General features: G+C 45.8%; 1 protein-coding gene across 1 annotated transcript in view; it reads right to left on the bottom strand.

Annotated features, from left to right (window-relative positions):
• Positions 1-104: 104 nt before the first annotated feature.
• The window catches only part of FAM179B (family with sequence similarity 179 member B), a gene marked incomplete at its 5' end in the record, with an annotated part of 39,333 nt that continues 25,194 nt past the window's right edge, over positions 105-14,243 (bottom strand). The window contains 11 exons of the mRNA XM_014936759.1: positions 105-921; positions 1,724-1,810; positions 2,812-3,031; positions 3,974-4,163; positions 5,553-5,671; positions 5,965-6,091; positions 10,464-10,699; positions 11,102-11,207; positions 11,985-12,138; positions 13,244-13,378; positions 13,697-13,865. Of these exons, the coding sequence (XP_014792245.1) occupies positions 668-921; positions 1,724-1,810; positions 2,812-3,031; positions 3,974-4,163; positions 5,553-5,671; positions 5,965-6,091; positions 10,464-10,699; positions 11,102-11,207; positions 11,985-12,138; positions 13,244-13,378; positions 13,697-13,865 (1,797 nt within the window). The remainder of the gene's footprint in view (positions 922-1,723; positions 1,811-2,811; positions 3,032-3,973; positions 4,164-5,552; positions 5,672-5,964; positions 6,092-10,463; positions 10,700-11,101; positions 11,208-11,984; positions 12,139-13,243; positions 13,379-13,696; positions 13,866-14,243) is intronic.

Raw genomic sequence — 14,243 nt, 5'->3', positions numbered from 1 at the left:
GTGCGCCGCTCGCTCCCCCCTACGCCCCCCCTCCCCTTCCCGCCCGCCAAATGGCGCCGCGCTTTCCCCTCCCGCCCCTCAGGAAAGGAGGCGGCGGCGGCCCGTACAGAAATAAATCCATTTATTCGCCGCGGGTTCCCGGGTAAAACGCGTACAGTAACGGCAGCCGGACGGACGGAGCCGGGGCGCGTCCGCAGGCGCTTCACCGGGCTGCCGGGGGAAGGGAAGAGGGGGCACAAGGGAAGGGAAAGGCCAGTTTCCCCCGAGAGGCCTTCCCCGGGCAGCGCCGAGCTCCCCGCGCCCCACCAAGCTTAACACTGCGCAGCGGTGTCAGTGGATTAAAAAAAATAACCTCTCTTTGACAATCGCCACCCAAACCCCCCTGTGGGTGCCGCACAGCCATCTCCGGGATTCTCCTCCTCTACGGGGCGAAGCTCAGCGCTAGAAGCAGCGGGGGCTGTGGGTACGTGTCTTTATTGGTCAGCAATGGGGGGAGGCTGAGGGGCAGCAGGGGCTGCTCCCCGGCCCCAGCGCGGCCCAGGCTCTCCCACAGCGGCCCTTCTGCCTGGGGAACGCGGGGAGGGTCCCGCGTCTCCCTGTAAACAGCTGTCCCTCTGTCCCAGCCCCTCGGCAAGGGGGGCTCCACGCAGGCACAGAGCTCCTTCCTCTAGGTTGTCGCCTCCAGGAATTCTTCTAAGCTCTTCCTGATGTGGGGCGGCTGGGAGGCAGCCTGAGCGAGGAGGCTGGGGCCCATCTGTGCAAAAAGTGCTCGGGATAATTTGGCTGTGGCCGTCCGCATGTTCCCTCCGGCCCCCGGCAAGGAGCCACTGCTCGTCATGTTCCCCAGCAGGTGCCAAAGGACCACCAGCACCTTCTGCTCCACGGCGTACGGCTTCCGAGGGTACAGCTCCGTCACCACATCTGCAAGGAGGACAGCAGCTCACCAAGAGCTGTTCTGAAGGGACCTTGTATATTTTTAAAATACAATTCAGAAGTAATCCCCTACTTTAAGAGGTGTTTAAAAGCACCTAATGCCAAATCATCTTCTCAGAGCAACAAAAGAAGGAACGCTGTGCGCAGGAGTGTGTCTGTTGCAGCAACAGCATCAGTGCTCTGGCAGAAAATAGAGATTTTCCCCAAAAACACCCCTTTTACCCTCTCTCAGGAGTCCACGCAGCAGCACTGGTACTGCTGACAATTTTCTGTTAAATTAAAACAAGTAGAAGAAACAAAGCGGGTTTTTGGTTTTTGTTTGTTTGTTTTTGTTTTGCTTGTTTTGGGTTTTTTTGTTCTGTTTTTGATTTTTTTTTTCTTTTAGTAAGGATTATCACAGGACCTGTATTTCTCACAGTGCACTGTGTAACATCTGATACGTTATGACCTCCCCTCCATCTCAGAAATACGCAGTAGGCATTTGCGTTTAAGGAACGAAGTAGCCTTGTATTATAAATGCACATAGGATGAAGCATTTTGCCTATAATTCAGACAATTATTTAACTGGCAAACGCTTGTCTTTCTGCTGGGATGTGTATGGACTCCTCTCATACATGTAACACAAGATTAAAACACGTGTGTACATTCGAATTAAAACTTGTCTTTGATTTTTAACCAAATTTGCCTTTAAATTTGTGACACCCCAAAACTCATTATGGAGCAACACTCGCTCCCTCTGCTGCCGTGGTGCAGACAAACAAGGCAACCCAGAGAGCAGGAGGTGAGTTACCAGCAAGCTTCTCCGTCATCTCCTGTTTCGCTTTCCCATTCAGGAACTGGGCTTTTGTGCAGAACGGCTGGAGGAGCAAAGAGTTGTCTAAATGCAAGGAACAAAACACATTACGATTCTCAGTCAGAAAATGAAACAGTCTGGAGATAAACACAATATGGAAAAACGTAAATAAGTACCTTACTTATGATATATCTTTATATGGTATATTTTTACATGGAAAGGGTTATTAAGCCTCGGAATGGGCCGCCAGGACAGTGGTTGAGGCGCCATCCCTGGAGGGATTTAAAAGCTGGGTTGACGTAGTGCTTAGGGGCATGGTTTAGTGATGGGTTTTATCAGTCAGGTTGATGGTTGGACTAGATATCTTAAAGGTTCCTTCCAACCCAGACAGTTCTGTGATTCTATATATTAACTTCAAAAACCACAGTGATGTAGTTAAGGGTGTAAAAGCATAAAAAGATCCTCTGACCAAGTCCCAGCTGCGAGAAGCAGGTAGAGCATAGCATATTGACTTCCTGAAAATACTCAGCTCGTGCTCCAAAGCTAACATAGCTGAGGAAGGAAAATAGTTGTGGCCACACAAATCAGCAGGAATCTGGTTGTGGGACCTGTGGGAGAGACTGAGCAGCACGAGAAGCTTCCGGAGAGTGAAACACGGGATCACACAGATGGGTTGGGTGGGAAGGGACCTCAGGAGATCACCTGGTCCAATCCCCTGGTCCAACTGCTGCAGTCAGTTGCCCAGGACTGTGTCCAGATGGCTTCTGAGTTATCTCCAAGAATGGAGACCCCAGAGCTCCCCCGGGCAACCTGTGCCAGCACTCGGTCACCCTCACAGCGAAAAAAAACCATCTGCTTTGGAAAAATAGTGAAAGCAGCTCCAAGTCCCACAGCTGGATTTCTTCACTGCACTGGGAAACACTGAGATGACTTGGATGGTTTAGAACTTGTCAGAATGAAGCCAGTGATTCATTACACAATGTAATGATTGGATGGAAACTGCTGGAAAGAGCAACTCTTCAAAATTTTGAATTTAATTAGTATAATTAAAACTCTTTAGACCTGAGGGAGAGTCAATTCCTTACCCAAGTGCTGACACAGAGCCTGAATAACATTTGTGGCAGCTGCATAAATCCCTGGGTTTTTTGAGTTCAGGTTGTTGTCCACCGTGGCAGGGATTAACATGTTGATGACAGGTGACAAATTGTCCTTCAGCAGCGGAATCATCTTGTGCATTGTCTCCAGAGCCACCTGATTCACTTTGCTGTTTGAGTCGTGCAGGCGAGACTTGAAAGCATCGAAGATCTGAAAAAGGATCCAAACAGCACTCACCAGAATGAACAACTCATGTTAGAGGTGGGCATCACATTTCCTGCTTTACTCTTACACTGCCCTTGTCCATCTTAGCACAAGATGGCTCTGAAATGCAAATACCTGAGATACTTTTTTTTAGCAACTAAGGCAACATTTTGATATTTTTATACTGTGTGTTATTCAACTGTACCTCACCTCCTCTGAATTAGGATCGTTCCTATAGAGGGTAACAGAGGAAAAGCAGCTGTCTGTAACTTTCAGGATGACTAGTATTTTCTGCAAGCAAGGGTTTTTAGCAAGACATAGCTCTATTTAGCAAAAAAGAATGTTTTGAAGATTTCAGAAACATTCCCAGTTAAGATACAGCGACGTTCCCCAGAAGCATTTCACAGTTCCACGGCAAAGACACTGCGCTGCTAGAAGACAATATTAATTTTCCTTTCATTATATCTATCTTTAATTTACGATTGTTGGGCATCATCACAGTATCCTTCTCCTAAAGCACCTCCTTCCCTACAGGAAAGGACACTTAGCTTAAGCTTTATCACAGTAAAGACCCTTCTCCTGGACAAAGAGAGCAGGAAGAACTCCCAGCCGAGTTGCAGGGACACTTTTTCAGCTCTGGGTAAGTCCTTGCTGCTCTCTTTGCAACCTGTTCCCACCTTGTGATGTTCCCTCAGCAGCGGCAGGACCGCAGCCACAGCGCAGAGAGGGCTTTCCCTACGAGAGAACTTTGAGATTCTTCCTCCTCTTTACTCCCTTTTCTACCTTTGTAGCTCACATATCTCCCCCTTGAGCAAACCCCACCTGCCCCTCAGTGTCTCCCTGTTAATCACACTTTCTTAGGAAAGAGGGAGCCAGGATTTTTTTTATCAGAAATCTTTGCTACAGGACTTCAAAGACCTTTGAAACAGACCGTTTCCGTGGGGTTACCTTCACAATGTTCGCCACAACAAAGCCTTGATTGTTCTCTGTATCTGATAACAGCTGCTTAATGCCATTTATTCGGTCACGGAAGTCTTTCGCGTTCAACAAACCGATGATGTCTTTAACATATTCTTCATTTTCCAGGGAATTACGAGGAGCTGGTTTTCTTGTGACTTCACGGGCTTCTGCAGCCTCTCTGCTGGGAAGGGAAAAGTTGCTCAGTGAACACAGAAGCACTTGGGAACTTCTTCACAAAAGAAGTTACTGTGGTTTAATTCTTTATTCTCAAAGTACTTTCAGTACCGATCCCAGTCCAGGTGGCACCTCAGTAAGCCACATGCCATGCTGAGGTAAACATGCAACAGCTCTTCATAGAATATATTCTGCAGCATCTAATCCTATTGAGAGTCACAGGAAGAATTATAAAATCTGTGAAATCACTTCTCTGCCCAGGTAAGCATCCTGCATTTACAGACCAGCCCAGACAGAGCCACTAGCTCATTCCTTAGCTCTTCCTAAGACAGAAGTCTTTGCTGGAGAAAGGAATAAACACCTTTCTTGCCTTTTCAAATTCAAACTGATCAGGTGGGAGAACAAAAGGCGGCATCTAACCTCCTGCTGGCCAGACTCCCCAGCAGAATGCAGGAGGTAGCCCCTCTTCCCAGGAAGGGGATATGTAGTTTTACATCCCAAAGCAAAATTTACCATCCAGTGTGGAATTAGCTATTATTTTGAATAGCAGAAAGTGCATTAAACAAACCCATTGCTGACCAGACACTGTATTCAGCCCCAAGGCACTCCCAGCCCCTGTGAACTCTAGATTCTCTGGGGCAGGTTTTTGGCTTGGTTTAAATTTTGAGGGGCTTATTTTTCAGTTCAATAGAAGATCTATTAGAAGACAAAAGAGAAAACTAAAAATGGACAGAGTATGCTCTAAAACCTTCAGCATCCCTGGTTAGGATCTAACTAAACACTTAGTGTCCCTAAGCACACAAACAGGTAAGTTGCACTGTGGCCACCATTAGGTGTGGGTTTTTTTATGCAGTGGCAGAAATCAGCAATATCTTGAACTGATGGTGACATGGATCTACTGTGAGTTCCAGTGGTTTGTGTCCTGTGGGTATTTTCCTAGGCAGTCGGTAGACAAACTGACTTCAAAATGCACAGACAAACTCTTTTAAATAGGGAAACTGTTATCTGGGACATGTCAAGTTTTTCCTTTTCCTTCAGGAATGTTTAATTTTCACAACCCTGTTGTGAACGTTTCTATACTCTTAGAATCACAGAATTGCCTGGGTTGGAAGGGACCTTTCAGATCATCGAGTCCAACCATCAACCCAGCACTGACAAACCCACCACAGACCCATGTCCCTCAGCACCACGTCTGCTTGGCTTTTAAATCCCTTCAGGGATGGAGACTCTGCCACTGCCCTGGGCAGCCTCTGCCAAGGCTTCACAACCCTTTCCATGTAGAAATTTTTCCTAATATCCATCCTAAACCTCCCCTGGGGCAACTTGAGGCCATTTCCTCTTGCAGTGAGGCCATTGTCCCAGAGGTGAAGGGTCCCACACTGGAGATGGTTACCTGTCAGTGACGCTGAGAGCATCTCTGGAAGTAGAGGATGACCTCGAGTGTCCAACGCTGCCCGTGTGGGACCGTCGTCCTTTCGCCGAGGGCGTATCTAACGGCATCTCCCCCAGCCCCTGCACAAAACCATTAATTAGCACAGCTGGTATGGTTCTGCAGTGCTGGAGACACTGGGATAGCAGCTCCGGGAGCCACACAGACCAAAGGATCTTGGATCCAGCGTATCTGCCAGGAGGAAGGACACCACAGGGCAGCCAACAGCCAGCACCTTCCCTGCTGTACTTACTCAAGGACTTGTCTTGTGCTCCAAATCACTGCCCCTGTTTCCTGCAGGGGCATTTTCTACTACTGACAACCACTGGTACATGTTTACATTTCCCAGCCATTAAACAAGAGCTTTTCCACACACCTTTTCCCGCAGGTTGCTAACAGATTCCTTGATGTAAGGCAAATCCTTGCTCGGCACGTACTTCTCAAGTGTTTTATCAAAATCAGGGTGATTCATCATAGTGAAGAGCATCTTCCGGCCGTAATACCTGCAGGGGAACAGACACAGTGTAACCACAGATTTGCTGTGTCACTCTATCGATAATTAGAGGCAATTCCAAAATACAAACGTGCAGGAAGACTGCTCTCTGCTCGTGTAACCACGCACCCTTTTCACCCTCCCACAAAGAAACTGTGCTCAAGAAGCACTAGTTAATCAACAGCCCAGCAAATTAATGAGAGCAGCCTTCCATTCGAGCTATCTTTAACCAGGGTGGTGTGGTCTCGGCAGTGGGACAGCGTGGGTCCCAGCACCAGCACTCCCTCGTGGCCCACATCTCCTCAGCCCAGCAGAGAGTCCCTTCAGCCCCCCCTGCTCCCCCATGTGTGACTTCACTTGTCACAGTCCTGGCAATGCCAGGGTAACGCTTGGACTCGATCATCTTCAGGGTCTTTTCCAACCTCATTATGCTTTGAGGAACCCACAACGATTTACTGTTGTGTAGAGAATTAATTCTATCACTCAATGACCCCTCCCCACCTGGGAAGGGGAATCTGGGAAAAACAAATAAACCCAAGGGCTGAAATAGAACAGATTTAATAGAATAAGACCAGATAATTGACATTAATGACACTAAAGAACATATATTGATCCTGATACCAATATAAAATATTGGTATTTAAAAATATTTTAAAATATTGGACTATCCCCAGCCCATGCCATCCCAGGAGGCCATACACTCCCTGCAGGGACAGCCAACGTGGGACCCTGCGAGTCACGGGGAAGGGCTCAGAGCTCTGGCACCGGGGCAAGGAGTTCTCAGCGTGGCAGCCATTGAGGGAGAAAGAGAGAACTCCCCACAAAACTTTCTAATTTCTACTATATGTGCCATTTGTGGTATGAAATAATCCTGTTGGCAGCTTGGGTGAAGCACCCAGGTCTTGCTTCTCCTCATCCCCACACCTGGGGAGCTCGAAAACACCAAGACCTTGAATTACACATAGCATAGCTGCCTATAAAGTGAGTATTTTCACCAATTCAGATACTAGGGTCTTCTAAAAGCGCAGTTTTCTCAAGCATTAGAAGAGAAATTAGCCCTGTGTCACTTACACCAGGACAAACCTAAACGGTTCCCTGTTTCTACCCTCTCCCTCAGCAGCAGTTTCTATCTGCTCTACAAATACGGTACACAACCCTTCTTTTTTTTCCTCCCAGCATAATCTATAATCTGCTGAGACGCAGACACATTCTGGCTGTACACAGAAGACCTTGCGGAGCAAAGACAACTCACTTTATTTAAAAGGATAACGCTCTGGATTCAATTTCATTTCACTCACTTCAAATCCCAAACTACAAGAATGCAAATGAAAAATGAAAAATTATTAATATTTTTGTTTGAAGTCACTTTCAGCCTCACAGCAGCACCTCAGCAGCAGTTTCTACCTGCTCTACAAATATGGTACACAACCCTTCTTTTTTCCTCCCAGCATAATCTATAAGTGGTACACACTGCTGATACGCAGGCACATTCTGGCTGTACACAGAAGACCTCGTGGAGCAAAGACAACTCACTTTATTTAAAAGGATAACGCTCTGGATTCAATTTCATTTCATTCACTTCAAATCTCAAACTACAAGAATGCAAATGAAAAATTATTAATATTTTTGTTCGAAGTCAGTTTCAACCTCTCATTGTACTGAAGGATATGGTGTAGGGGAGGACTTTGTAGAGTAGGGGAGATGGTTGGACTCGATGATCCCAGGGGTCTCTTCCAACCTCAATGATTCTATGATTCTATGATTCAACCTCTAATTACAGCTTTTGGGTTAGTAAAACCAGTAACTTTCTTCTTCTTAGGATTGAGTTTCTAGTTTTCCTTAGAATAATTGTTAAGTATTTTAGAAAGCACGCTACTACATGTTCTTTACATCAACTTTAAGAAAAAGCAGTCCCTATGCTCCGAAACACACCTTGTGTATTTTATCTCAATTTAAAATTAAATAAAGCAGTATTCTATCGACTTCTAAAAATCTTGGGGAAGTCTGTTTTCTACAAAACAGGGGCCATTAAACACCTCTGCCAACGAAAATGAGAGAAAAGCTGGAATAATTTTCAATCTTGTGCAGCAAACTAACCTTCTATAGAAACTGTGCTGCCCCTGCTGATCCCACACGCTTTCAGAGTACACAATTGTGCAAATTCAGACTTTTCCAATGTCATTGTTCCCTTTGGATTAAAAGTCCTGCTCTGAGGCCAGCGTCACTGCAGGGAATGAGCCGTGTGTTATGGCTCAGCATCCCTGGGGAGAGCAGGACTGAAGCAGAGGGCTAAGGGAAGGGCTGACCCTGGTAAACCACGTCGGTGGCTCCCCGGCTTTGGGGTGTGATGTGAACCTCCAGCCTCTGTCCTGACCGCCTCTCCTCCTGTCTCACCCCCATTTTCCCTTTCTCTGGTTCCAGGGACAATGCTGGAGGAGCCATCCCCAGGTGCTGAGCAGCCCTGGCCGTGTCAGGCTCGGGGAAGGGGGGCCAGAACCAAACTCTTGCTGCACCCCCCGTGGCAAACCAGGACTGGGAGATTCCAGACCTCACTCCATGGCAGCAAAGAAGCCCCACCAATGCCCGCTGCTCATGTAAAACAGTCAGAATTTTTTTTTTTTTTTTAAGACCTCAGAACAATTCATATAGATAATAAACAAGATTTTAAAAGTTTTGAAATCCAGCCAGTTCCAGCCCTAGCCCCGCAGACACGCTCTGGGATGGAGCACCTGTTCCCAGAGCTGAGCTCACAGCAGCAGCCTTTAGAGCAGCAGCACACAGGAGCAAACAGAAATGTTTTTAATTATTCTGGTTGGTAAAGTCAGAAACAACTCTGCAGCTGAGAAAGAATCAGTAGATTTATCTACTCAGGGTTGCAAGCATTAATACTTATGATGGCAGCAGGCTTGAAATGTGTTGAGCAGAAAAGAGGTAAATTTTAAAAGGTCTTACAAACTGCAGGCAAAACAGTAACTGTTAACTCACACCTCAGTGTGATGAATGTAAGCAACTCCATGCGCAAGCCAAATTTAGAAAAGATATCCTTTGTGTAATTACCCAGCTGTGCCAAGCAGAACCTTTCCACTTTGTGCTGCAGACACATAGCATTTTTCTCCCAAATCTTCACTTTGGAATGCTAATAATTCTTGTGTTGACTGTTACAGCCTCTGGAGAGCAAGGGGCTTTGATGGCAACAGGAGTTTCCTGAAGGCAATGCCAGAAGAGCTGTAACACACAGCGCTGCTCCAGCCCCACTGCTGTCTCACCAACCAGAAACACACTGCACACCATCACTGAGGTCTCCTTAGCCATGAAGAAATGACTCCCTGACTCACAGCTCACAGAATTTTTCACAAAAACCACTAGGTGCGGGCAGGATTGGTGAATCCTTTCAATCCCAAGGCTGCTAGTTGCCTTCCAGTTTAAGGCTGAGGCAACGGCAGTGCAGTTTTCATTGGCCTTCAGGAGACAGAGTCAATATATCCCACAACAACCAGCTTCCCGGGAAACAAAATAGGAACCACAGTTTGAATCAAGACTAACTCTTATGATTTGTAGCCGTGCAGAAAGTCTACGGATTGATTTATAATCTGAAATATTTAATATTTAACAGAAGGGACAGCCTATGAGAAATGTAGCCTATGAGAGAGTCGCCTAAGTGAGGAGAGAGAGACAAGAGATTAAATACAAGCAGGTATGACACTAATGCACTGGGCTTAATTAAGTATTGCTGTTACAGTGAACGAGGTTATAAAAGGAAAAGAACAACATACTTAGCAGGGAGAGTGCAAGAAAGGAATGTAAGTTCTGCTACAGAGTGGGGAAGGTCAGAAGCCAAACATGCAGCCAGAGCCGGGGACTCAGCACCTTTGAGGCACTCAAAAGAACAGCCACCACCACTGCAAAGGGAAATAAAATGCAGAGCAGATGACCATTAAGCAGCCAAGTGTAGAGAAGCACAGGGAGCAGCCAGGGCAGCTGCAGCGAGAGAACTGGAGGTTATAAATCAGCTTTCAACATCAGAAGTAGCAGCGGCAGCGAGTGGCAGGCAGGAACGCTGTGAGAGCTTCACCAGGCAAAGCAAGAGAGCAGCTTCCTAAGAATCCCACACCAACAGCGACTGAAGAGTTGCAAAACCACCAGAAAATACACCAAGCTCCAAAACCAACAGCCAACTTTTTACACAATGTACAGAAGGAAACGGGGGGCTCCATCTTCTGCCGCCAGCCGTTGCCCTGGGGAGCAGCTCCGCAGAGCTGACTTACTACATTGTCATAGTCCTGACTATTGTATTGCCATTTATTTGTTAAAATAAAACACTCTATGTGATAAATTTAATCTATTCACAAGTTATTTCTTTATAAAGTCTTTGTAAGAATTACCTTTGCCCTCCACTTATAAGAGAACAAAGTGCACGTGCTGGAGTCACATTATTAACCATAGCCTTCAGTGCTTTGTCTACCTCTTCCCTTATAAATGTGTTGGATTCACCAGCTTTGTGCAAAAGGACTTTTACTGTATTATCTAGTTCTTGATCCATGCTCTTTTTCAGGTAGGTGAACAAATCCCCTAAACAGACCACAGCAGCTCGAGAAACACCTGAGCGTAAATTCTTGACCTGCACACAGGAAAAACCCAAACAAACAATGAATAATGTTTACAAAATACACTGTAAAATAAGTCAAGCTTAATGTTTCCCCTTGTAATCTTTAAGTAACATTAAAAGCAGCTGAGAAATACATTTCTAACTTGATTCACAACATCTGAGAATTAAAATATATACACATGAAAAATGATATCAAGTTACAATCTCATTTTTTTTTCAGTCTCTTTGGCAAATCAGACCAAGGGTTGGCACCTGCAGCATGAGCTGCTTTGCTGAACGACAGGCTCAGCCTTTGGAGACTGCCTAACAGGAAAACTAACTGAACATTTCACATGTCAGTGTCTCACAGAGGTATAATACATATATATATGTACACATATAGGCAGTGAAATATTCCGACAGGTAAAATTTAACCTCTTGAGCCACAGCCAGACTCGTTTCGTGCAGCTTCACAGTCAGCACAGCCGCATGGTAGGCAGACAGACATCTGACAAAGTTCAGACCTTCAATTTTCTTCTCCCTATTTAAAAAAAATATTTATTTAAATTCAAAAACGTTTGCAAATTTTCATAAAAATATTAAACCAAAGAACTGTGTCCTGGGCTGCATCAGGAGAAGTGTGGCCAGCAGGTCTCGGGAGGTGATTCTGCCCCTCTACTCTGCACTCGTGAGACCCCACCTGGAGTCTGTGTCCAGCTTTGGAGTCCTCAACACAGGAAGGACATGGACCAGCTGAAACAGGTGCAGCAGAGGGATGGAGCACCTCTCCTGTGAAGACAGGCTGAGGGAGCTGGGATTGTTCAGCCTGGAGAAGAGGAGGCTCCGGGGAGACCTTATAGCGGCCTTTCAATACCTGAAGGTGCCTATAGAAGAGCTGGGGAGGGACTCTTTGCCAGGAAGGGTAATGATAGGACAAGGGGAAACGGTTTTAAATTGGAAGAAAAAAGATTCAGATTAGATCTCAGGAAGAAATTCTTTACTCTGAGGGTGGTGAGACACTGGAACAGGTTGCCCAGAGAAGCTGTGGCTGCCCCATCCCTGGAGGGGTTCAAGGCCAGGCTGGATGTGGCCTTGAGCAACCTGGGCTGGTGGGAGGTGTCCCTGCCCAGGGCAGGGGGGTTGGAACTGGATGATCTTTGAGGTCCCTTCCAACCCAAATCATTCTATGATTCTATGAATTTACAACAGCGACACTCTAACCCAGATTTGGACTGAAAAAACACATTTTTTTTCCTTCTTTTTTCTCCTGTATCACTTGCAATCCCAGCGTGCAGGCTGCAGAGGTGCTGGCACCCACCAGTCATCGTCAGCCAGAAGAGCCAGGGCATCCGTCAGCGCCGCCTCGGGCTTCGAGAAGGGCTGCAGCTCCGAGGGGTCCATGATTTCGGGGCTGTGAGTGACCGACGGGGTCCGGTCCTTGTAGCGTCCTCGTGCCCCCAGAGACACTTCATCTGCAAAGGCATGAAGCACAACTAGTAATTAGCACTGTCTGAAGAAATGAACTCATTCAAAGGAAGCAAAGGTAAAAGGTCTGGGGCACAGACTGCTGCGACGAAGGGAGAGGGTGTTCAGGAAAACAGCTTGGCCGGTTACATCCCCCATCACTCAGCAAAAACTAATGTTTTTGCAAACAACCACCACTTCAACATCACAAACACAAACAAAGTGGGTTGTTTGGTGTAAAAACAGATGCAGAATGGGCTACAGCCAGTGAGGTGAGACACAATACAGTCAAACTTAAACAGACACTTCAGAAATCCTGAAGACCTTTGACCGTCATCAGAATGAGCTTCTTTGAAAAGATTTCTACTGACTATTTTCACAGAATCGCATGGGGTTGGAAGGGACCTCTGGAGATCACCCAGTCCAACCCCCTGCCAGAGCAGGTCCACCCAGAGCAGGAACGTGTCCAGGTGGGGTTTGAATGTCTCCAGAGAAGGAGACTCCACCCCCTCCCTGGGCAGCCTCTTCCAGGGCTCTGCCACCCTCACAGCAAAGAAGTTCCTCCTCATGTTGAGATGGAACTTCTTACATTCAAGTTTGTGCCCATTTCCTCTTGTCCTGTCCCTGGGCACCACTGGAAAAAGCCTGGCCCCATCCTCCTGACACCCACCCTTGAAGTATTTATAGGCATTGATCAGATTCATCCTCAGCCTTCTCTTCTCCAGACTAGAAAGACTCAGGTCCCTCAGCCTTTCCTCAGCAGAGAGATAAGGCGTCTCAGTGACAAAATGTACATAAAAACGTTACACTTGGAGGAAGAAGGGGTTGAGGGAGAGTCAATTTGCCATTAATAACATCATTTAAGTTGCTGAGCAAAACAACAAACCCTCTCATGTCTCAAACACCCTCCTAACAAACTAAAGTGAAAAACATGTCAAGGTGGCAGTGAGGAATTCCAGTCCCTTTCAGCACCCCCAGGCAAAGTCCTCATCTTCCTGAGCTACTCAGGACTGTCCGTATGAATCATATTAACCTTGATTGTAGTTTGGAACCGTCCCACTTCACCCCCCCGAATATTTTAAGGCTAGTCTTTCGCTGACTGTACCAGCTCACCGGAATCCAGCAAGGCCGAGCACTTTGCCTTCTTCAAACTGGACGTTCTCTTTAAGGCACTATTCAAGGCCGTGCTTTCTAACGACAAAGATACGTTTCTTGATGATGTTAATATATCCCCGTAGAGATTGAACTCTAGAAAATAGAAGGAAAGGTCCAAACTACAACAACAATAGATCAGAAAAAAGGAAAAAAATAGTAATTACAGCCCTAGTTTGTCTTCTGAAATTTTTCTTAACTGCAGCCTAATAAATATTTCCCAGAAGCACTTTACTCCAATTCGCATTAGAAGACTGACAACAAATGACTAACAAGTAAACTGCAGTGTAAAATTAATTCTAGTAATACCTTATGTTTCATTAGACAGTCATGATTTTTGGTAATTACGACAGATTTTTGATTTCAGCAGCATTCACTAGTACATTATTCATTTAGACTAACACTAAACCTCACTTTCTCTTGCCATTCTCTCTGGTTCATTCAGTTTAAGTCTTTCCCAAGGGTATTCCTCATTTTCTTCCAGGTCTTTGCCTTCCTGATGCTCTTTATGACTCTGCTCCTTCTCTTCTCTTTTCTTCCGCCTCATCTTTTCCTGGGCAGATTTGGACATGGTGACTTTTATCTGCAGAAAATCAAGGCACCCGTTATGATACAATGCTCAAGTTACCCAAGAACTCGTTACCCAGTTCCAGACATTGTTTAAGGTAAACATGTACAATTACTATTTTCCCCATTGTTCTACAAAGCAAAAGGCAATTATTCATACGAATATCACATCCAATGCTGAAAAGAGCTAAATGTCACTTATCATGCAGAAAGCACAAAGAGAAGCACCATTCCAAGTTTAAACATTTAAGAAAAGTAGTAATTTACTCTGAAATATCTGACCAGTTAGAGAATCAAGGTGTAAAAGACAAGGGCTTCTATTTCTCTGGCAGTGTTCTGTAGTTTCCTAGAATTTTAAGTAGCAAATACACATTCTAATAGTGGATCTATACAG

Source organism: Calidris pugnax, unplaced genomic scaffold, assembly GCF_001431845.1.
Source record: "Calidris pugnax isolate Ruff unplaced genomic scaffold, ASM143184v1 scaffold10, whole genome shotgun sequence".
NCBI classification, from domain to species: Eukaryota; Metazoa; Chordata; class Aves; order Charadriiformes; family Scolopacidae; genus Calidris; species Calidris pugnax.
Note: the sequence above shows the minus strand (reverse complement) of the source record. Positions and strands in the feature narration are given on the sequence as shown.